The 24,174-nt window shown below is 37.3% G+C and overlaps 1 protein-coding gene across 1 annotated transcript in view; it reads right to left on the bottom strand.

The window, feature by feature from the left end:
* The window catches only part of LOC116103833 (interferon-activable protein 204-like), a 57,702-nt gene extending 36,424 nt beyond the window's left edge, over positions 1–21,278 (bottom strand). Inside the window, exons 1-6 of the mRNA XM_031390322.1 lie at positions 21,053–21,278; positions 10,044–10,328; positions 8,176–8,309; positions 7,570–7,674; positions 3,313–3,735; positions 1,069–1,257 (exon numbers count right to left, since the gene is read on the bottom strand). Coding sequence (XP_031246182.1) covers positions 1,069–1,257; positions 3,313–3,735; positions 7,570–7,674; positions 8,176–8,309; positions 10,044–10,308 — 1,116 coding nt within the window. The 5' untranslated portion in view covers positions 10,309–10,328; positions 21,053–21,278. The remainder of the gene's footprint in view (positions 1–1,068; positions 1,258–3,312; positions 3,736–7,569; positions 7,675–8,175; positions 8,310–10,043; positions 10,329–21,052) is intronic.
* Positions 21,279–24,174: the final 2,896 nt, after the last annotated feature.

A 24,174-nucleotide genomic window follows, 5' to 3' on the forward strand; every position in this document is an offset into this window, starting at 1 on the left:
TCTCTCACTACCATGTTCAAGCTGGTGTAAAACCATAGGGGCATTTGTTCTTAAACAGTAGTCATCTCAATCGATCAAAGCCCCACTTATCTTTCCACCAATTAGTATAATTATGAAATAGCTTCTGTGATGGCTTGGTAAAGTAGCCACCTGGTTTGTAAAGTCATAACCTTTGCAAGTTTTGGTGGTGCACATCTATCCTGATTTTCAAACTGCCTAAAATTTCATAAGCAGCTTACAAAGTTCCTCAACATTTAATACATTACATATAACAACTGATAGTTGTTGTATCTAACCAATATTTCTGCCTCCAAAAAATTTTTCTCTGAAACACAAATTTTCAAGACAGGAAAACAATTTCTTTTACTAATGTGTCAAAGTGTTAAGACTTTATCCTCATAAAAATTTTCAACATTTACCTATTGGACAATGAATGATCCTTTTCCTTCTTTTTGACAATTCTACATTTCTCTGACCCTTTTAAGCAATCCTTTGGCCTCATGTTCTCAAAGTCTTTATCTTCCATATGTAGTTGAATTAATAGTGGTAATCAAAACTGGTATATTTTCAAATCATTTATATTTCTTAGGTTCCCCCCCCCCCTCTTTTATCTTCACAGAGTTAAGAAAACACAACCACACATTTTTCATGATGTACTCGGTACCATGATAACTAACTAATATATTGGCATTTCCTTTCTTACTGTTGAGATTTAATGTTCAACTTTCCCCAGGATCCGCCAACTCCTAATGATTAAAGATGGCATTCAAAGCATAACTGACTTATTCAACTTCCTTGCTCTTAATCACATGGAAATCTATTTCCATGCCATTTAAACTTCTTCATTCCTACATCTTGTTATTTAGTTTAGATAGTAAGTTTTTGGATTATTTCTCCAATATCCATTTATGAAAATCTCCCCCTTAGAAATGAGTATAAGGGTATTATCTGAATTTGTTTCTCCAGACATAGATTTGTCTAGATAACATATGAAATAATTCATGTTCAGAATCTTCAAGCAAAAGTCAATTTCCTTTTTGGCAAATCCATTTGCTGTCTTGATCCTACCTTGATGAAACTGTGGTCTCCACACACTAACTTTGGTTGCCCGTTAATTGTTTTCAGGTGAAAGCAGAAGAGTCGGAAGTTATCCCCTTCCTTACAGTGGATGTTGTACCATTTTCCATTCCCCACCACTTCCATACTTCCTGAACCATCTTTTATTTCATAGATTGTGTTCTTTGGGTTCACCTTTATCTGCAAAGGTAAAATTAACATTCATTTTCTAAAAGTTATCTCATCGACATTCATTATTATACATTCAAAAAGATCATTTACTAGAAAAAATAATAGGAAAATATGAAACCTATTATAGACATAGGCAAACAGGTATCTTCAGTGAACTCTTCCCAAGGAATTTTAATTGCTATTGTCATCATCTAGTGTGCTTGGGTCCCAAGGGTAGAGCAGCATTAATGACGACATAGCTGGTACACAGTCAAGTCAGCCAATGCACAATTTATTCCAAGTTTCAACTTCTTTTAAAGGCAAAGCAGAAGAAAGATTTTCCCACAGTTTCCAGTTTCCCACCAGGTGTTGTTTTCCCAGCAATAGCTTATCTTGGTTCAAAGTGACCCAAACCTCCTTGCAGCCTTAGACATTTGCCTGCAGTCCACCTGTGAGCTGTGATGTCTAATTTAACTATAAACAAAGTTACTGTCTCATGAGAGAAGAAGAAAGAACAAGGCCATTTCCTGGGGATTGCAGCTTACTTGGTAGAAAAGCAGGATTCTCTGCTTCAGAAAGTGTGACTCCTCACTCTCAGTCTGCAGAGAGTGACAAAGATCCCAGGTACCCTAACACCTAGCAAGCTGGGGGCCGACTCCTCAGGCCATTTCGCTACAACTGTAATCATTTGCTTGCTTGATTTGGAGATTTCTTCCTGGAAGTGCTAGGACAATAAGTGTTCTTCCTGTTTTCCACTGCTTCTTATTCCTCAACAGCCTGGATTCCCAGTAAATTACCAGAGATCACAGGAATCAGTATTTTGGGCAGCCTTCTTTCTATCTTCTGCTTGTGAAGGGATGAATGGGCATTTGTTCCTTAGCTTCATTCATTCAGTAGGTTACAGGGAAGCTTCAGAAGAGGTTAAGATTCCAGTAACTCACTCACTTAGATCCTCTTCCTACCTTTCTACAATATTAGGTCCAATTAAGCCAATGATCCCAATTTACACTGTAGTGAACATTACTCAAGGTATTGCTCATAAACCTTTCAATTGTATTTGTATGTGCAGTCTGTAAATGATATGCTATAAAACAATTGAGTTTTTAAAAAGGAACTTAGAAAAATGACAGCCTAAAGAGCTATAAACTTTCAAAGTTTTTAGGACATTTGTTGAGTTCACCAAGGATATCAATTTTTATCTGAATTCTGAAAAGTCTGTCTTTTGCCTTGATGCAAAAATGAGATGTTTGTATATATCTAGTAAATCTAAAAATCTAGTGAATCCAGAAAAGTAGATTGATTTGTCTCGAAAAGGTCATTTCATATAATAGTTCTCAGTTGCCAAGGTAATAAGAAATAGTTCATTACTTGAAAAAGATACAAGAATCCAGTTTTAATGATCAAACTTGATATATGTAGAGATAGTCAATTCATTTTATTGAATGATTTTGAATTCAAGAGGATGTATTTATCCATCTAATGCACTTATGACTCAAAAATTTTCCCAATCAATATTCACACATGTTCAGATAATTTTTGAAACAGTCTCCAATTTATACTGTATTGAACGTTACTCAAACTATTACTCATAACTTTTCAATTATGTTCATATTCATAGTCTACAAAAGTATGCTATAAAACAATGGATTTTTTTAAAGGAGTTTTAAAAAAAGACAGACTAAAGAGCCATAAAGCTGCCAATAAATAAATGAATAAGTGTTGTATGTTTGCATAGAGCTTCAAATGCAAACTGTTAGCATGACATCAGCCTGTGCCCTGTGACATTCCTGCTCACTGTGGCTGAGGGTAGGTTTTTGTAAGTAGTAAAATGAAGTATCTTGGTAAATCATTTTCAGAGAACTCTCTCAGACCTATCTTTTCAGAGAACTCTCTCAGATCTATCTTAGGGAATCAAGTGTTATAAAATTACCCAATCTTATTTCCTAATCTATTTGATGATTTCACTTTTTATCCCTAGTCAAGGTAGAGTCTTGTGTTGCGATACTGTCATTAAACACTAAATGTAAAATTATCCTATTTGATTACAGGATGGAGAAAGTTAAAAAACAAATTTTCCCACATTACCTTGTGTAACGTAAACAATCCATAAAACACTGCTCCAGCAGCACCCTTTCGAATATCACAGATCTTAGGACTGACGTTCGCTTTTCTGATAATACTGTTAGGCACTTCAATCTTTTCAGCAGGAGCAGCCTCTTTCACAGAGGACTCTTTACCGATCTCTAGGATGCCTTTGCTCTCAAAGTAGTTGGAAATGATGATGAAATTATTTTTTGTGAACTTCTCTTTCAAGTCGATGTTGAAAACTTTCACATGGAAATGCTGGTTCACAGTAGCCACTGTAGCGTGAAACATGTTCTGTACTCCTTGTTCTGGTGATTCATATTCAAATGTGTCTGATGCTTTGAGCACCATCACTGTCAGGGGTTGCATTTTGAGAACAGCACCTCTAGAAATGTTCAGATTTTGGGGTTGTGATTTTTGGTTCTGGGTTGAACAAATACAGAGATATAAATGTAAGTTTATCAGCAAACACAAATCAATCTTCACATAAGACAAATCTCGATCTCAACATTGTTCCTAACAATTTTTATGAATCTGGAAAATCGAAGATAAGCTAAGCAGGAATTCATTAGTTGACCAAAAGGCCAATGAACTAAATCACGGGGCTCCATGCACTGACATTTAAACATTCTCTCTGAAAGGAAGAGTTATTTTCTAACATGAGGAAAAATGTTGAGTACAAACACAGCACATGCTGTTGATAGCAATTTTATGAAGTAGTTCAGTAAAATTATAATGAATTCAAATACAATCTTTGCACTTTGGCCAAAGCGGATAAAATTGGAAAATTAAATGTTGATGAAAATAGAGAATAATTGTCATATACCATAAAATTGTCAAAGGGCTTTAGTTACTTTTGAACTCACAGGGGTTATTTTGAGGATGCAAATCATAGTATATTTCCACAAGATGTAACAATCTTCTATTATTAAAGGATCAAAAATCCTAGCTGGCTCACAGCCGTTCTTTTAAATAGGCTCAGGTAGAGTTACTTTGGTTACAGCCATGACCTTAAACATGGATAGAGTTTTCCTCAAAAGCAATGATTTGTGGAACCAGAGAGATATTGATACAATCTGATCTCTTTTCTGTACAGTGGTGTGAGTTCACTGGATTTCAAGGGAGAATGTTAATGGAGAGATGATTGCCTAACAATAAGATAATATGCAAAGTAATGGAAAGCTATGAACTTTATAGATCTTGAATATACGGAGATAGTGTTGCTGCCTCTACAGACCCAAGGAGAAGTGAATAGTCTGATCTAGCATGCCACACACAGTCATCACCTCAGAATGACTGTGTTCAATTGGATCTAATTTTTTAATCAGTGCAACCAATTACTATAACATAAAAAAGAAAACAAAAAGCAATACAATTAGTGGTGGTGGTTACACATAAGTAAATAAGTAGCAATGACTAAATTCAAATGAAAAGAAATTTATTGAATATGTATTAAATAAATTAGTGAGCTATGATGAAGACTACAAAGTGAGCCTTAATGCACACATTTAAAGGATATCCATTGAAGGAGACATTGAGTTTGTGGTAGTAGATGATCAGTCTATAATGAATTATTTAATAAAGAAACACATATACTGAAGTTGCCCTTGTATTTTATGTATATATATTTTAATTTAGGGACTTGGAAAGACAGTCATGATATGTAAAATTGGAAAAATAAGTAATAGGCGAATAACTATTGTAACATGTTACACTACAAGCTTTTTTTTCACAAATATAAAAAAATCTGAAAAAAAATACAGAAAACAAACTGTTCTATTATCTGAAGGGTAAGTTCTGGGGTGAGTAAAAATTGCTTCTGTTTTTGCTTAACTAGTTGCTTATATTTCCTCAAGTGAAGAAAAAAAAGTTGAAGGAGGAAGGAGGGACAGAGAAAGGAGCTTAGAGAGAATGAATGCTGGTGCTCTTGTAGTTTTACTTCTGTGACAAATCATTTATTTCCTCCAATGCGTACTCATAAAAAATAAGAGGCACCAATCATCCGATTTCCCATATGTTACTAAGCTAGCACTGAATCTGCTGAAGTATATTACAAGTCTGAATTGAAGGCAGCTTGACCTGGGGAGACTAACCACAGATAATAAATTGTAGCTCGTTCCTTTCACTCACAGTTTCTGGTGAATGGTCTCTGTTCCTGAACTTCCACAAATTCTTTAACTTCCCTCACTATGCTCATTTTCCTCTCCAAGAATTGGCCTTTCCTCTATTACTTTTATTTAATCCTTTTTTCTTTTCATACAACATATACTGATCATGATTCCTCCCCACTCCCCCATAATCTCCTCTGCCCCCATTCAACATCATGCTTTTTCTCTCCCTCTCAAAAATAAAAACAGAAAATAAAAAATAGCCCAAAAATAATACATGGCGTTCATTTTGTGATGGCCAACTACCCCTGGCTATGGGGTCTGCTCTAGACTGAGGTTGATATCATCTGTTGGAGAAAACAGATTTTTTTATTTGTTAGTATTTATACTGGCTGTTTTTGTGTGTCAACTTGACACAGGCTGGAGTTATCACAGAGAAGGGAGCTTCAGTTGGGGAAGTGCCTCCATGAGATCCAGCTGTGAGGCATTTTCTCAATTAGTGATGAAGGTGGGAAGGCTCATTGTGGGTGGTGCCATCCCTGGGCTGGAAGTTTTAGGTTCTATAAGAGAGCAGGCAAAGCAAGCCAGTAAGGAACATCTCTCCATGGCCTCTGCATCAGCTCCTGCTTCCTGACCTGCTTGAGTTCCAGTCCTGACTTCCTCTGGTGATCAACAGCCATGTGGAAGTGTAAGCTCAATAAACTCTTTCCTCCCCAACTTGCTTCTTGATCATGATGTTTGTACAGGAATAGAAACCCTGACTAAGACAGTAAATATCAACTGATAATAGCTTCTTTGTTAGGCATGGGATTCTGCTTCCTCCTCTGTGTTTCCTCCACTTCCTCTTCTCAGTTCTGGAACCCCATTTAGCTTGAATCTTTGCTGTTTTAACGTGTGCCACTACAGCCTCTGAGTTCATATGTGTGTCAGTCCTATTTATGTGAAAGAAACTTTCCTTGGAGTCATCCTTCTCTTCCATGTAGATCCTGAGTCTAGACATCCCACCGTAGTCTGACTGCTCTAAAATCTCTCACTGTGTGCACATAGGCTAGTTGTGGGTCTCTGTGTCAATTCCCACCTATGGCAAGAAGCACCTCTGATGAAAGCTGTATGAGGCATGGCTCTATAGGTATGGCAACATATATGAGGATTCATTTTATTGCTATGTTCTTATTAGTAGGTTTTCTTCTAGCACATGACCTATTTAGATTCCTGACCCCTTTTACAGCATGTGGTATGGGTTCCGACTCTTAGAGTTGGCCTTAATCCCAATCAAGAGTGGTTAGTTACTCCCATTTTAGCTGTATTATTTCTTTGTTTTGTGATCTCTAAGCCTCACAAAATATCTATCAGAGCCTTAACTAGACAAGAAAGCCGTCATCTATCCTCCTTAGGTGTGCTGATGTTTTTATATTTCTGGCATGCAAAGATATCTCAGATTTGTAAGTATGTATAGGAAAAATAGGGAAAACATAATCTTAAAAATACACAACAAACTGGGGAAAAATTGGTTCTGTGTCATAACTGGTAATAATACAAGAGTATATTTTCCAATTAAATAGTGCCCATTTCCACCCCAGCATGGGTAGGAGTTCTGGAGGGATGTATTAAGGCTAGTGCAGAGGCTAGATGGGTTTAGACACTTACAGTCCTTTAGGATGGAATGGCTTTACAATATGTCAACTCTTCTGAAGAAATTTTAAAGTTTAATATGAGTTTTTAAAAAGTTAGCAGGTTGGACGTATGAAGAAAGATATGTGAGAGTACAAGAGAGGAAAAATGGAGCCATTGCTTCTGATGCTTCCAAGGTGCTAGACTCTTTGCTTCCCTCTTCCTACCTGGGATCAAAACAAGCAGAAGAACTCCTAATTGACAGAATTAACAAGTTCATTAAGTACCCTCCTCTAAATGAAAGTTATGAGTCAGCAAATTATATGTTTGTATTATATATTTTTTGTGTTTCAGTCATTGTAGGATGATCTATATCATATCCAGCCTCTGTGTATGTTTGATTAATTAAATCTCAGGGATACGTGGGAGACATGGTCAGAATTTCAAGATCTGTTCCTGATATTTGGACTGCTGAAATGAAAGGGGAGCAGAAAGGACTGTTAGATGAAGCTGAAGATGAGATCTGGAGTATTGGTACCTGGCATGTGGCTGTGGGTTCTTCAGAACAGGGAGGCTGATCTGGTTCATTAGATGCTTTGGTCTTTTTCACTCCAGTCTCTTCTTTACTCATACTTTTTCTTTTCTGAAAAATATATCCATTGCTCTGTTAATGAGTTTGATCAACTGAGCAGTGTATCTTCATTAATAGGTAGTAGATTTATTATGGCTAAAAATGGTGGGACCTTGAAGGAGTGCCATTTATCCTTTGGCCAGGTCTAAAATATGATCATAAATAGTCATAAAATGTATGCATAAGTAGTTATATCAAATAAAGGGAGAAGAAAAGTTATGAGAACATTTTTTTCTATTGTTACTTCTATGGTAGGACACAATTGAATTTGATTTAGAAAACTAGATTTGTGTAAATATGCAACAACCATGGCTCTACCTGGTATTCAACTTCATGACATCTCTAGTAGAAGTTAACACATATTAATATCACATGATCCGTTATCCTCTGAGGTTCAATAAAAGCTTGAAGAGAAACTGATAAATCAGTGAGTACATTATAGATTTTGCAGGGGGAAGAGGAATCTCTTCTGCCTCTCTGGACTGCCAGCCCACCACTGTTCCTCAGGCTCACCTGGGCTGTAGAAGTCTCTGCCTGAGCTGTGGAAGTCTCCCCTCTTTGAGATGCTAACATGTGGCTTGTAGTTGATGTAGGTGTTGCAGGGCCCGCCTCTTGGCTATTCATTTCCAGTGGTGTTTCCTCGATAACTAGGATGGAGAGATTTGTTTTGCACAACAAATGCATGAACAAGAAAGCCCACGTAAACCAAAATAGATGGTCTAGGGATAATCTAGTCTTCCTGCCTTTTTCTCTCTGCTGCATTTATATTGACGCTTATTCCATAGCTTATTCTGGTGACACAGCACCAAAGGCATAACCTTTGTGCCATGGACTGGGTTGCTTCCGGGACCCTTTGTTCTGTGGGGTGATAAAAATTCTGCCCTGGTCGGCAAAGAATTCAGCGAGTGACAAACAGAAACGACACAAGGGAGTGTGGTATCTGAATACAATTTGTACTAAGTGAAAAATCAAGCTTATATAGTATACAGAAACAGGGCAATTAGCAGAAGTCATGTAGGCAGGAGAGGGCCACATCAAGGTCAGTGAGAACAAGCAGCCAGGTGCAAGGTGGAGGAACAGTTGTGTCCTTCTTCTTGGTCTATTTCCATAGCCCCAAGGTAAATTTTCTGGGTCTGTCTGAGGCAAGTAGCTGAAGGTCATATACTAGAATTAATATAGATAATTAGTGACGGAAGCCCTACAACTTCTCTATGGTAGTATAACAATTCTCCCTTGTGTGAGACTGCTCTGATATAAGTGCCTAACTGCTATCTCTAACTCCTGAGACACCCTGACTGGTAAGTCAGCTTCTTAGTAAAAATTAATAGCTAATTACAGCTAGGAAATCAATTAGAATTATTGAAACACTATGGAGGCCAGGAAATAATGTTTAATCTCAGTTTAGCTAGTAATGAAATATTACATAGAGAACTTTTATGCCTGAATAAAGAAAACACGCAGAGCTCTCCACAGACTTTAGCAGAAACCAATCTGGAACACATTTGAGCTAGGAGATGTCAGTGATTGACTACTTCAGGAGACTGGCTCCTTTTGAAGCATATGGCTCCTCAAATCCATGATCAGGTTTTTAGGCCTGTCATACAGACACAACTGAAGTAGACCAGTTCTGTGTGACACCCTTGATACCATCTCCTGCTAGTCAATGTTTTCTTTACTTGTCCCTTATAAAATGAGAAGACCTTTCCTGCTCTTGAAGCCCATGTACCTCAGCCAAGATTTTCTCATTTCCATTCTCCTACATTCTCTTAAAATACAAAATTGTATAACATTGATTTCTTAGTTATGTTTTGTGTATAATACACTCAAATATTATATACAAGTAAAAGGAAATCTGATATAAACTTGAAATGTGATTTTAACTTTCTAACATCAATTGTGCATTATAACTTTCTAAAATCTTTTTACTCAAGTCAAAAACTTTATGAAAGGCAGTGCTGCCTCACTCCCTCTTAAGGCTATATTTAATCAAAGTATAGCCTTATCTTTGTTAATAGAGAGGATAATTATATTAGTTCTCTTAATAGAATAGGTGAGACAATTTGTTAATGTATATATGTAAATATAAAACATACTTTTGTAATTCAGATTTATTACTTTTGAACATCTATGTTACATCTGGAACCCTAATCTTTGATCAACTTCTATTTGTGTATTTAATATAAACACCAAGTATATTCCTTAAATTACAACCATCCACTGGAAGAGGAATAGCCCCAGTAGCCAATCCTAAGGACTAATATGGCCATGGTCTTTGAGGTATAAAACGGAGATAGGACAGTGGTGTGTGGACCTCAAGGTTATGAAGGGAGTAGAGATAGTAAGAAACTGGCAGGGACAGAGGTTTCATTGTTCCATGTTACCTTTTGATCTCTCTGTTTTAAGAATTTCAGCACGTTTTCTAAGAGCTGGTAAGCTTTCACAAAACTTGATCAGGTGGCTCAATCCAGCATCATCTGGGAATTCATCTTCCATCATGTCAGCAATCTCAACCCTGATGTATTTCTCTTGCCTGTTTCTCTCCAGTTTTAAATCATTGGCCAGCAATGACTTAAATAAGTGAAAATGATGATCACTGATGAGTGTGAGTCCTTTCAGCAGAACAATTCTCTTATATTCATTCACCATCTTTCAAGTTGTTGGTGAGCCTGGAAAAAAAAGTTGGCATATATTGTCGTACATGTATTCAGAGATCTCCAAAGAAAGACATGTCTATGGGAATGAATCAGCTATGTGAAATACTGCACATAGTTATGTTCTCAGAAAGAGAGCAGCATAATACCTATTTATGTCACAAGGAATACTGGGAAAGAATTGCCTCATTAGGAAAACCTTTAAAACTATCTTGGTTATTAATAATCATAGTTGAGTTGGGTCAAGAGTTGTGATGAATTGCCTTATTAGGAAAACCTTTAAAACAATCTTGTTATTTATTTTATTTTTATTTATTTTTTTGTTTTGTAACTATGTAATTTTTTTAATGAGATTTTTTTTTTTTATTTTCATTTCAAATCTTACCCCCTTTCCTGGTTTCCCTTATCCCACGCCCTTCCCCCTGCTCACTAACACACCCACTCCTGCTCTCCTGTCCTGGCATTCCCCTACATTGTGTCATTGAGCCTTCACAGGATGAAGGGCCTCTACTCTCATTGATGACCAACAAGGTCATTCACTGCTACATATGCGGCTGAAGCAATGGGTCCCTCTATGTATACTCTTTAATTGGTGGTTTAATCCCTAGGAGCTCTGGGGGTACTGGTTTGTCCAGATTGCTGTTATTCTCATAGGGTTGCAAACTTCCTCAGCTCCTTGGGTCCTTTCTGTAGCTCCTCCATTGGGGACCCTATGGTCAGCCCTCTGGCTGGCCTTGAGCATCCATCTTTGTACTTGCCAGGCACTGGCAGAGCACCTCAGGAGACAGGCACATCAGGCTCCTGTCTGCAAGCATTTATTGGCATCCCCAATAGTTTCTAGGTTTGGTAAGTGTACATGCTATGGGTCCCCACGTGTGGCAGTCTCTAAACTAACTGCTCTCTCCACCCCAGTCTCCACTCCACACCTCATCTCTGTATCTCCTCCCTTGTGTATTTTGATCCCCCTTCTAAAAAGGACCAAAGTGTCCATACTTTGTTCTTCCTTCTTCTTGAGCTTCAAATGGTCTGTGAATTGTATCATGGGTATTCCGAGCTTCTGGGTTAATATCGATTTATCAATGAGTACATGCCATGTGTGTTCTTTTGTAATTGAGTTACCTCACTCAGGATGATATTTTCTAGTTCCATCTATTTGCCTAAGAACTTCATGAATTCATCATTTTTAATAGCTGAGTAGAACTGCATTGTGTAAATGTACCACATTTTCTGTATTCATTCCTCTGTTGAAGGACACTAAGTTCTTTCCAGTTTCTGGCTATTAAAAATAAGGCTGCTATAAACATAGTCGAGCATGTGTCCTTGTTATATGTTGGAGCATCTTCATGTATATGCCCAGAAGTGGTATAACTGGGTCCTCTAGTAGTACTATGTCCAATTTTCCATGGAACTGCCAGATTTCCAGAGTGGTTGTACCAGTTTGCAAGCCCACCAGGAATGGAGGAGTGTCCCTCTTTGTCCACATCCTCACCAGTATCTGCTGTCACTTGAGTTTTTGATCTTAGCCATTCTGACATGTTGAGGTGGAATCTCAGGGTTGTTTTGATTTGCAATTCCCTGATGATTAAAGATGTTGAACATTTCTTTAGGTGTTTCTCAGACATTCGTTATTCCTCAGTTGAGAATTCTTTGTTTAGCACTGTACCCCATTTTTAATAGGGTTATTTGGTTCTCTGGAGTCTAATTTCTTGAGTTATTTACATATATTGTATATTAGCCTTCTATCAGATGTAGAATTGTTAAAGATCTTTTCCCAATCTGTTGGTTGCTGTTTTGTCCTATTGATAGTGTCCTTGGACTTAAAGAAGCGTTGCAATTTTCTGAGGTCTTATTTGTCTATTGTTGACCTTCAAGCATAATCTACTGGTGTTACGTTCAGTAAATTTTCCCCTGTGCCCATGTGCTCAAGGTTCTTCCACGCTTTTCTTTTCTGTTAGTTTCAGTGTATTTGGTATTATGTGGAGGTCCTTGATCCACTTGGACTTGAGTTTTGTACAACAAGATAAGAATGGATCTATTTGCATTCTTCTACAGGATAACCTCCAGTTGAACCAGCACCATTTGCTGAAAATGCTGTCTTTTTTTCACTGGATGGTTTTAGCTCCTTTGTCAAAGATCAAGTGACCATAGGTGTATGGGTTTAATTCTGGGTCTTCAATTCTATTCCATTGATCTACCTGCCTGTCACTGAACCGATACTATGAAGTTTTTATAACTGCTGCTCTGTAGTATAGCTTGAGGTAAGGGATGGTAATTCTGCCAGGAGTTCCTTTACTGCTGAGAATAGTTTTCTCTATCCTAGGTTTTTTGTTATTCCAGATGAATTTGGAAATTGCTCTTTCTAAATCTATGAAGAACTGAGTTGGAATTTTGATGAGGACTGCATTGAATCTGTAGATTGCTTTCAGCAAGATGGCCATTTTTACTATATTAATCCTACCAATTGATGAGCATGGGAGATCTTTCCATCTTCAGAGATCTTCGATTTCTTTCTTCAGAGATTTGTCATACAGATCTTTCACTTGCTTGGTTAGAGTCACACCAAGGTGTTTTGCATTATTTGTGACTACTATGAAGGGTGTGCTTTCCCTAATTTCTTTCTCAGACTTTTTATCCATTGTGTAGTGGAAGGCAATTGATTTGCTTGAGTTAGCTTTATATCCAACTATTTGCTGAAGTTATTTATGAGGTTTATGAAATCTCTGGGGGGGATTTTTGGAGTCATTTAACTATACTATCATATGATTTGCAAATACTGATATTTTGACTTCTTACTTTCCAATTTGTATGCCTTTGACCTCCCTTTGTTGTCTAATTGATCTGGCTAGGAATTCAAGTACCGTCTTGAAGAGGTAGGGAGAGAGTGGAAAGCCTTGTCTAGACATTGATTTTAGTGTGATTGTTTCAAGTTTCTCTCCATTTACTTTGATATTGGCTACTGGTTTGCTGTATAATGCTTTTTATTATGTTTAGGTATAGGCCTTGAATTCCTGATCTTTCCAAGTCTTTTATCATGAAGGGGTGTTGGATGTTGTCAAATACTTTCTCAGCATCTAATGAAATGATCATGTCGTTTTTTTTTTCTTGAGTTTATGTAGTGGATTACATTGATGGATTTCTGTATATTGAACCATCTCTACATTCCTGAGATGAAGCCTACTTGATCATGATGGATGATAGTTTTATGTGTTCTTGGATTTGGTTTGCAGAAATTTTATTGAGTAAACTTGTGTCAATATTCTTAAGGGAAATAGGTCTGAAGTTCTTTTCTTTGTTGGATCTTTGTGTGGTTTAGGTATCAGAGTATTAGGACATCATAGCATGTATTGGGTAGTATTCTTTCTGTTTCTAATTTCTGGAATAGTTTGAAGAGTAGTGGTAATAGGTCTTCTGTGTAGGTCTGATAGAACTGTGCACTAAACTCATCTGGTCCTGGTCTTTTTTGGTTGGGAAACTATTAATGAATGCTTTTATTTCTTTAGAGATTATGGGACTGTTCAGATGGTTTATCTGATCCTGATTTAACTTTGGTACCTGGTATCTGTCTAGAAAATTGTCCACTTCATCCAAATTTTTCAATTTTGTTGAATATAGGTTTTTGTAGTAAGATCTGATGATATTTGGATTTCCTCAGTTTCTGTTGTTATATCTCCATTTTCCTCTCTGAATTTGTTGATTTGGACACTGTCTCTATGCCCTCTGGTTAGTTTGAATAAGGGTTGATGTATCTTGTTAATTTTCTCAAAGAACCAGTTCCTGGTTTCATTGATTCTTTGGATAGTTTTGTTTCTCCTTGGTTGATTTCAGCCCTGAGTTTTATTATTTCCAGCCATCTACTCCTCTTGAGTGTATTTGCTTCTTTCTGTTCTAGAGCCTTCAGATGTGCTGTCAAGCTGCTAGAGTATGCTCTCCAGTTTCTTTTTGGAGGCACTCAGAGTTAAGAGTTTTCCTCTTAGCACTGCTTTCATTGTGTCCCATGAGTTTGGGTATGTTGTGGCTTCATTTTCATTAAATTCTAAAAAGTCTTTAATTTCTTTCTTTATTTCTTCCTTGACCAAGTTATCATTGAGTAGAGTGTTGTTCAGCTTTCTGTTCTTTTTGTTGTTATTGAAGACCAGCCTTAGTCCATGGTGACCTGATAGGATGCATGAGATTATTTCAATCTTCTTACATCTGTTGAGGCCTGTTTTGTGACTGATTATATGGTCAATTTTGGAGAAGGTACCGTGAGGTGATGAGAAGAAGGTATACTCTTTTGATTTAGGATGAAATGTTCTACAAATATCTGTTAGATCCATTTGGTTCATAACTTCTGTTAGTTTCATCGTGTCTCTGTTTAGTTTCTGTTTCCATGATCTGTCCATTGCAGAGAGTAGGGTGTTGAACTTTCCCACTATTATTGTATGAGGTGCAATGTGTGCTTAGAGCTTTAGTAAAGTTTTTTTTATGAATGTGGGTGCCTTTGCATTTGGAGTTTAGATATTCAGAATTGAGAATTCATCTTGGAAGATTTTTCCTTTGATGGGTATGAATTGCCCTTCCTTGTCTTTTTTGATAACTTTAGGGGATGAATCGTCCTCCCTTGTCTTTTTTGATAACTTTAGGTTGAAAGTCAATTTTATTTGATATTAGAATGGCTACTCTAGCTTGTTTCTTGGGACCATTTGCTTGGAAAATTGTTTTCTAGCCTTTTACTCTGAGGTAATGTCTTTCTTGGTCACTGAGGTGGTTTTCCTTTATGGGTCTTGTTTATGTAACCAATCTGTTAGTCTATTTTTTTTTAATTGGGGAATTAAGAACATTGATATTGAGAGATATTCAGGAATAGTGATTGTTGCTTCCTGTTATTTTTGTTATGAGAGGTAGAATTATATATATATATGACTAATTTTTGGTTTGTTAAAAGATTACTTTCTTGCTTTTTCTAAAGTATGGTTTCACTTCTTGTGTTGGTGTTTTCCAATTATCCTTTGTATGGCTTGATTTGTGGAAAGATATTGTGTAAATTTGGTTTTGTCATGGAATACCTTGTTTTCTCCATCTATGGCAATTAAGAGTTTTGCTGGGTATAGTAGCCTGGGCTGGTTTGTGTTTTAGTAGGGTCTGTATGACATCTACCCTGGATCTTCTAGATTTCATAGTCTCTGGTGAGAATTCTGGTGTAATTCTGCTAGGTCTGACTTTATATGTTACTTGACCTTTTTCCCTTAGAGCTTTTAATACTTTCTTTGCTTTGTGCATTTGGTGTTTTGACTATCATGTGATAGGAAGAATTTCTTTTCTGGTTCAAACTATTTTGAGGTCTCTATTCTACTTGTATGTTCATGGGCATCACTTTCTTTAGGTTAGGGAAGTTTTCTTCTAGAATTTTGTTGAAGAAATTTACTAACCCTTTAATTTGGGAATCTTCACTCTCTTCTATACCTATTGTCCTTAAGCTTAGTCTTCTCATTGTGTCTGAATTTCCTGGATGTTTTGGGTTAGGAGTTTTTTGCATTTTGCATTTTCTTTAACTATTTTGTCAATGTTCTTTATGGTATCTTCTGCTCCTGAAATTCTCTCTTCTATTTCTTTCATTCTGTTGGTGATGCTTGCATTTATGACTCCTGATCTCTTTCCTAGGTTTTCTATCTCTACAGTTGTTTCCGTTTGTAATTTCTTTATTGTTTCTATTTCAATTTTTAGATCCTGGATGGTTTTATCCATTCCTTCACCTGTTTGGTTGTGTTTTCTGGTAATTCTTTAATGGATTTTTTGTGTTTCATCTTTAAGAGCTTCTACCTGTTTACCTGTGTTCTGTTTTTCTTTGAGGAAGTTATTTATGTCCTTCTTGAAGTCTTCTATCAGTATCATGAGGTGTAATTTTAAATCCAAATCTTAGTTTTCCCATGTGTTGGGGTATTAAGGACTTGCTGTTGTGGGAGAACTGGGTTCTGATGAAGCCATATAGCCTTGAATTCTGTTGGTAATGTTCTTGAGCTTGTGTTTCACCACCAGATTATCTCTAGTGTTAATTGGTCTTGCTGTCTCTGGCTGGAGCTTGCCCCTCCTGTGGGCCTGTGAGCCTGTGTCAGCACTCCTGGGACACCCGCTTTCCCCTAGCACGACTCATGCACTGAGAGTAATGGAACAGCCCCAGCTCCAGGATGCAAATTGTGATGGAAGGACTCTGTCTCAGCTGCTGCCATTCCTGTGCCCTGTGAGTGACTGACTGGACCTGCCTTGGACAGTCACATGAGAGAAAATGGCAATCTCACTTCCATGTCCAGAGGTCAAAGCACTCTCAGGAGACCAGCCCTCCCCTGGCAGGACCTGTGCACAGAGGGCTGTAGGACAGCCCTAGCTCCTGGTTGCAGATGGCATCCAGAAGACCAATCTTCATTATTAATAATGATTGTTGAGTTGGGTCAAGAGTAGTTGTGACAAATAGTTGCCTGGAGATATGCCTCTGTGCCAGAACTTAGAAGTACTGCCTTGTGGCTTCTCTTCTCTTCCCTTTAGGTGCCTGAACCTTTCCCTTGCTGTCTGTCTGTCAGAGCCCGACTCCTTGTACCTACTATTGCTGTATTGGTTACTTTTATTTTCACTAGGACAAGGGCATCTGCCAGGAGTAACATATGGGAAAAGTGTTTATTTTGCCTTACAGTGTCACAGTGAGTATTTCTTAGTGCTTGTGACTCAGTCTGTGACTGTATAGCCTGTTAAGTTTCTACAGATGTGGTTGAATAAGAGTCTTTAAGTTATAAGCCAGGTGACTATCATCCTCTAGCCCTGGGCCTCTGTTCCTCCATCTACCATATAAGCTCTATGCCCTAAAGATTTCAACACCTACCAAACTAGCATTGACAGCTATTTCCCAAGTGTTGAAATACTTGAGCCATGGAGAGCATTTTATATTCAAACCACAGTAATGACTAATGTGACAAATGAGGAAATGGGCTTCAGTCTCTCACATTATACAAGGGAACCTCTGGTCACAGCACTGCATCCCTTTTCTCATTATGTCTTCCATTACATTTGTAAGTAATCTTTTTTTTTCTCCTAGAGTAAGTTAGTATATTTTTAGTTCCCATTGCCTCATTTTACTTTTGGTTTACAGAACTTCTGACTCTCTCCTGCAGAATCAAAGGTTTATTGACTGGGGGCATTTTGACACTTGTTCCATCTTTTTCCTTCAGTGCTCAGTATCTTTAACCTGGTAACATTAGAGAGCCACACGTTTGTGGCAGGTCTGTGCTCTATAATGCAGCCCAGAAGTAGAGGGATCGTTACAGAATAGAGGAGAGTATTTGTAAAAGGAATATTCATATTGACTTTGCAAATATTAATGATGATGACATTGTAAATATCTTGACGAATAAATGTTATAAACTCAAAAAAAATGGAAGAAAGGAAGGAAAGAAGGAAGGATAAAGAAAAAAGATGACTACTCAAAACTACTCAAAACCGCACAAACAAAGCAATGCAAAGTGGGGCTAAAGAACTAATCAAATGAGAGGCACCGTTAACAATACAGCCTTGCTATGTTGTACTTATGTTGGGTCACCAAGGGCAATGGCGGCCTGTGGGTTTTTTTTTTTTTTTTGAGACTTCTGGGGCCTCGTTGGCCAATATCTTGTAGGGAGGTAATCTCACTTTATAACTGTGATGCTCATTTAAGAATCCATGTATTCTAGGAGTAACATTGTCTACCCACATAAGGAAATTATGAACAATTTATTTATGGTATATTTTTTGAATTATCTTAATAACTTGTGGGTTTCTATATGTTTTCTCATAAACCCTTAGTTTTGGTTAGCCCACCTTTTACCTACATCTTTCCTTTGTTTCCATTCTTATTTAAGCTTTCCTTCATTTCACATGTATCCAATTATTCCCTTAATTCTTCTCTTATTTGTATTGTGAAGTAGCATATTCCCTTCCAGATTTTCATATACCCTTCCAAAGTAAAATCACGTGATTCATAATTCTCGCACAGATTCAGGTGGAGATCTTTTGTCCCTAGCATTTTCTGAGGAGCTATTAGCAGATGGTAATTGCTGGGGGGAGGAAAAAAATCATTTTTCTGAAAGCTGTGTCCAAAGAAGAAATCCCAAGTTCCTTGGATGATCCCATCTCTACTCATACATGATCAGCAGCAGTTGGATATAGTGTGTTATCTTATACATACATCCACAAAAGAAGTTTTGAGGTTGGAAGGAGGATGTGTTGGGGGAATATATAAGGGAGTTGGTGTAAGTTAGAAAATGATTTGATATTTCACTTTAAACCTGTATTAAATGCTTAGGAATAAAGATAAAAAAACTAAACACACACTCTCAAAAATATGGCTCAGTTTTTCTAATCAGCAGAGAAAGTTAAATAAAAATTATATAAAAAGTTAAATAGAAGCTATAGTGGTGTACAATGTCATATGCACTTATAATGTTTATTATTTCACAGATAAATACATTCTGAAAAAGATTAAGAGAAATAAGAGATATAACATATTGTTTGAAGAAATACAATTTAGTGTAGAAAATAATATAGAAATATAATATAGAATATAATATATATTATAGAAAATAATATATAAATATTTTCAATACAAAAAATATAACCAGTGTATTCCACAACTTCCAAAACTCATTATATAACCAAAGGATATAAAACAAGTATACAGAGAAGACAATTACACATGCGTATTTCTCGTAATATTATTCACAATAGCTGAAACACAGAATAAAGCTAAATAATGAGAACCCAGATATCATGGTGCACACATGAAAGTCAAGTACTGGAGAAACAGAGAGCAGGATCAGGAGCACACGCCCATTCTCAACTGTGAGACTCTATCGCAAAAATAAATGAAAAAACAAAACACACAAAAACACACGCGTGGTAAATATACATTTACCATTTTATGTAAATATACATAAAAAGGTCAGGGAGTGGTGCCTGCTGTGCAAACCTTATGGCCTGAGATTAGATCCCTGCAACTTCTATAAAGAAACAACGCCCCAATGTTGTCCTGTTATTTCCACATACACACTGTGATTTGCATATAACTGCTCACATCTCCCCCAAAACACACATCAAGTATTCCTTAGCCATTCAAAATGTACTTGAATGAAACAGGAGATAAATATGTTCAGTAAAACATGACAGGTACGGAAAGGCAAATATCTTATGTTTCAGTTATTTAAAAAATAAATTTTATACAAGAATGAAATGGAATAGTGGTCAGTAGAGATGGGGAAGAGGCAGTGGCAGGGAAACATAAATAAGCTCAGTAGAGGACATCAGAGCACAGCACAAGTCTCATCCCAAAATTTAGAAGGCAGGGAATGCTAGAAATCTCTAAATTTGAGGCCATCCTGGTCTACATAGTTCTAATCCATTCAATGTTACATAGTGAGACCTTGTTGCAAACAAAAACAAAAACAAAAACAAAACCAACAACAAAACAGATCAAAACAAAACAAAAACACAAATGAGACAATTTTTAAAGAGGTTTATAAAAAACAATACCTTTGAAATCCTGAAAAATACTATTTGATAGTTTTTTAAAATATTAGAAAAATTTGATACGGAAAGAGTAATTTAAAGATACTAATTTTCCCACTAATATAGTTAAGGACCATCCAAGATATTATCATAAAACCTGGAGACTCACTACTTAATTATGAAAGATTTCAACCCAAGAAAAGTTAATCCAGTTTAATTATATAATTACTAAATTATAATTGAGTTTAGTTTCATAAATCTATTATTTCCATGATTTTAAATGTATTATGTAGTAAAATACAAAATTAATCATAGAAATTTAAGAGGGGCATGGTGGTGGGTGTCTATGATTCAAGGCCTCTAGAGGCAGAGGCAGAGGCAGAGGCAGAAGGACTATAAGTTTGAGGCTGGCTTCAGCTATGCACCAAGTTCCAGGCAAACCTGTCTTGGATAATGAAATTATTTTTCAAACAATAATAATAAGTAATAATATATATTTTAACAAGCATGACATTGACTTATCCTGAATATGGTTTGAAATTTATGCATATCTCAACTTCTGAAAACTTAGATAAAATACGATAAAAAATTACAAACATTTTAGATAAAATTATTAACAGTGAACAAATTTAACTTTGCCCCATTAGTGTTCACCTCCAGCATGGAATGCAGAAGAGAGTATTGCAAATATTGTCTCTAATATCTGTTATAAACAAGAGCTAAGAGGAGACCTAAACATAAAACTGTCAAGATACTCTATTTAAATAATTGTATTCACAAACCTGGGATATTTTCTTCTACAGGCTAATGAGATCTCCATGTTTTGCACAAATCTCAATTTTGTATATTCATAAAACTTGATACTATATTCATGTTTGAAGTGTGGTTATCATTTAACATTATTTTAGTTATCATTTTACTTGTTTCTGTCTTATCTTTCACTCAGTCATTCACCGCAAGCACCTTCCTCCCAAGTGTTCTCTAGTGAAGATAACTGAAGACCAGTGTTAAATACTAACTCATGAAAAGTCATAGGAATAGAAGTGGCATCTTTATTCTGTCATCTGCCATCTTCCTAGTGAATCATCTGAAACCAGCTACAGCAGGTTCAATGCTGTGAGTGCAGCTGGCACCAGCCCTGGTCCCCCCATACTCCAAAACTGATTTTTTTTATATCTTCCTTTATATTTCACAGATAGATCTTTTCATATATTGAAGAAACGAACAGAACTCACCTCCCTAGAAATTTCTGCAGTGATGGACAGATCCAGAGACCTTCAACCACACAAAAAGTGGACGGCTTGTTTGGAGTAGGTAGGCAGATAAGTCAGTAAATGAGAAAATGAACAGTGGGGCGTAAAGGAAGACACTAGTTAGTGATTGCAACACTCTCAGAGCTGTTTCATTTCTTGAGCAGCACTCTCCCTGGGGTGAGGAGTGCTGAAACATTCAGGCCTCCTCCCAGTTTTGTTCCTAGCTTTCAATTTCCTGGGCTTGTGAAACCTCTTAAATTCCCTTAAACACTGTGGTCACTATGACAAAAATATCACAGCTTAGTGAGGCTCACATTCTTTTCTGATGAATCTCACTAAATAAGAAAGTCCTAACCTTTTGACTTTTGTAGCAAGCAGATGTACATTGGCCATGAGACACAAAACTCACATACATGGTTCACTCAGTCAACGTGTTAAAACTAGCTGGCCAAGGCTCTTTTGCTCTACTTAGATAGGAGTCATGGACAGCTGAGATCGAGTTTTCATTGTGGTAAAGTACTAAAGGCCGGAAATAGTCTGATACACTCAGGTTTTGCAAGCACCAAACTCTTCAGAAGCCAGAGACTTGTGGTCTTGAGGTTTTGGATTGGAGTCTTTAACCACAAACTCCCAGCCAGGTATTTGGAAGTTTTCATAAACAACTTCTGAAAGCAGCTGGTGAAAGAGAGTAGCAAATAGACAGTGCCTTTGTGATCCTCGGACCTTTAGAGTGGCTGGTGTCACAGCTCATTGGGTGAGGTGCTAGAATTCCTGGCCCTTAAGGATTGGCAGCTGTCTTGAATGCACCTGGTAGTTGGTTGGCAGCATCTCATTCTTCAGTTCTTCACAGTCCTGGTTGTCTTTATCTCTGACACCCCTAAGTGAGCTCCAGATGCTCTCTGGATTTCTTCAGCTGCTCTTTCATTACAATGACCACTGTCATGACTATCCCCACTTCTACCACTCTATTCTCTCTTTATTTTGAAATGTATTTAATCTTTTTTACACTCCAGGTTTTATTCCCCTCCAGGTTTTATGTGTTGGGGGCCTCATATCAGCTGGTGTATGCTGCCTGGTTAGTGTTCTGGTGTCGGAGATATCTTGGGGTTCCAGGTTAATTCAGACTGCTAGTCCTCCTACAGGGTTTCTGTCCTCCCCAGCTCTTTTCAGCTTTCCCCTAACTCAACCACAGGGATCACGAGCTTCTGTCCATTGTTTGGGTGCAAATGTCTGCATCTGTCTCTTTCAGCTGCTTGTTGGTCTTTCAGAGGGCAGTGATGATAGGTTCAGTTTTGTGAGTGCGCCATAGCCTCAGTCATAATGTCAGTCGTTGGGTCCTCCCCTTGAGCTGGATCCCACTTTAGCCCTGTCCCTGGACCTCCTTTTCTTCAGGCTCCTCTCCATTTCCATCCCTGCAGTTCTTTCAGGCAGGAACAATTATGGGTCAGAGTTTTAACAGTGGTATAGCACTCTATTCTCATTGGTTTCCAGAAGTTTGATTATATTGTGGGTTTTTTTTCTCCTTCTCTCTCTCTCTTTTTTTTTTTTAAAAACAGCTGCTGTGACCTTATAAACCAGAGATTTTGTATTATTTATTTATTTTTTTAAGATTTATTTTTTTATTATATGTAAATACACTGTAGCTGTCTTCAGATACCCCAGAAGAAGGGGTCAGATCTCATTGCAGATGGCTGTGAGCCATCATGTGGTTGCTGGGATTTGAACTCAGGACCTTCAGAAGAGCAGTCAGTGCTCTTCACCACTGAGCCACCTCTCCAGCCCTATATTGTGTTTTTTAAAATTCATTTCTAAAAGATGTTTAATTCCTTCTTGATTTTTGTTTTGACCCATTGTTTTTACCTTGTTGAGAGTTATTTATCTTCCCTGGGTGTAATGCGGTTCTAAGGTCTGCTTTGCTCCCAAACAATTGCAGGCCATTTCTATGCCTTCTCTGTCTAGTTTTAGTTCCTGAGTAAATGACACAGACACCTATATTTTGTTAATAAGCTGTTGTCAGGTTCTAAGCTAGTCTAACCACTTGAAAGCTAATAACCAGACAAGTGCCTCATTCTTTGCCAATCTGGTCTTGTCTGGCTTGCTCTGATCCATGTGTGACCACCTAATGACTTGCTCATTGCAACTTCATGGCAAATCCTCCTGGCCCCACATGTTCTCTCCACTCCTTCCTCTCTCTTTCTGGTCTTCTCTACTTCCTCTCTCTCTGTGGGGAGCCGCAGCTGTCACCCTATATATTTGCCACCTGGTCTCCGGCCAGAGCAGAGAGCATTGTGATAAACAAGCCCTTATTTGGAAAAGCTGAGTGCCTCCAATTTGTGATGCAAGCTGGCATGATTTCCCGCAGCCTATTATGCTTTGCCACGTAGCTGATGCTGATTGGGACCAGGAAAATATTTAACCCGCGAGGGCTGGGGCCTAGGGACAAGAGAGAGAAAGAAGAAAGGAAGAAAGAGAAAGAGAAAGAAAAGAAAGAGAAAGAGGTAGTACAAGGTTTTTGAATAAACTGCTTGGAGAAGAGCTTGTTGTCACTTCCTTATTTCCGCTGGTCAGTGAGGCGGCGACATCTCTCCACCTTGGGAACCTGGCTGGGATCTAAAGTTCTTTCTTACCTTCTCATCTGCCCAATCATAGGCTGAATCAGCTCTTTAATATCCCATCAGAGATGATGAAGAACAAATGTTACATAACAATGAGACCAGAGACACATTTGACTATGCCATCATCTGTATTGTAGACAGATGTATAGACACAGAAATCAGAATCTAAATACACAATGTATCAGACCAACCCCTAAACATGGGTTTGTATACTTCCTGTTGTTTCTATTGTTGACTTGCAGTTTTAATTGCTGGGGGTCAGATTAAATGCAAGGTGTTAATTCAAGTTTTAAATATCTAATAAGACTTGCTTTATGTTCCAATATGTGGTAAACTTTGAAGGAAGTTCGAATGGATTTCTGAGAAAGAAGTATATTCTTTAGTGTGTAGATAACATTTTCAATAGATATCTGTTAAGTCTATTTGATTTCTGATGTTACTTTACTATAAAATTTTTCTGTTAATTTTTCACTGTGTGGGTTGATTAAT

The sequence above is a fragment of the Mastomys coucha genome, unplaced genomic scaffold (assembly GCF_008632895.1).
Source record: "Mastomys coucha isolate ucsf_1 unplaced genomic scaffold, UCSF_Mcou_1 pScaffold1, whole genome shotgun sequence".
NCBI lineage: Eukaryota > Metazoa > Chordata > Mammalia > Rodentia > Muridae > Mastomys > Mastomys coucha.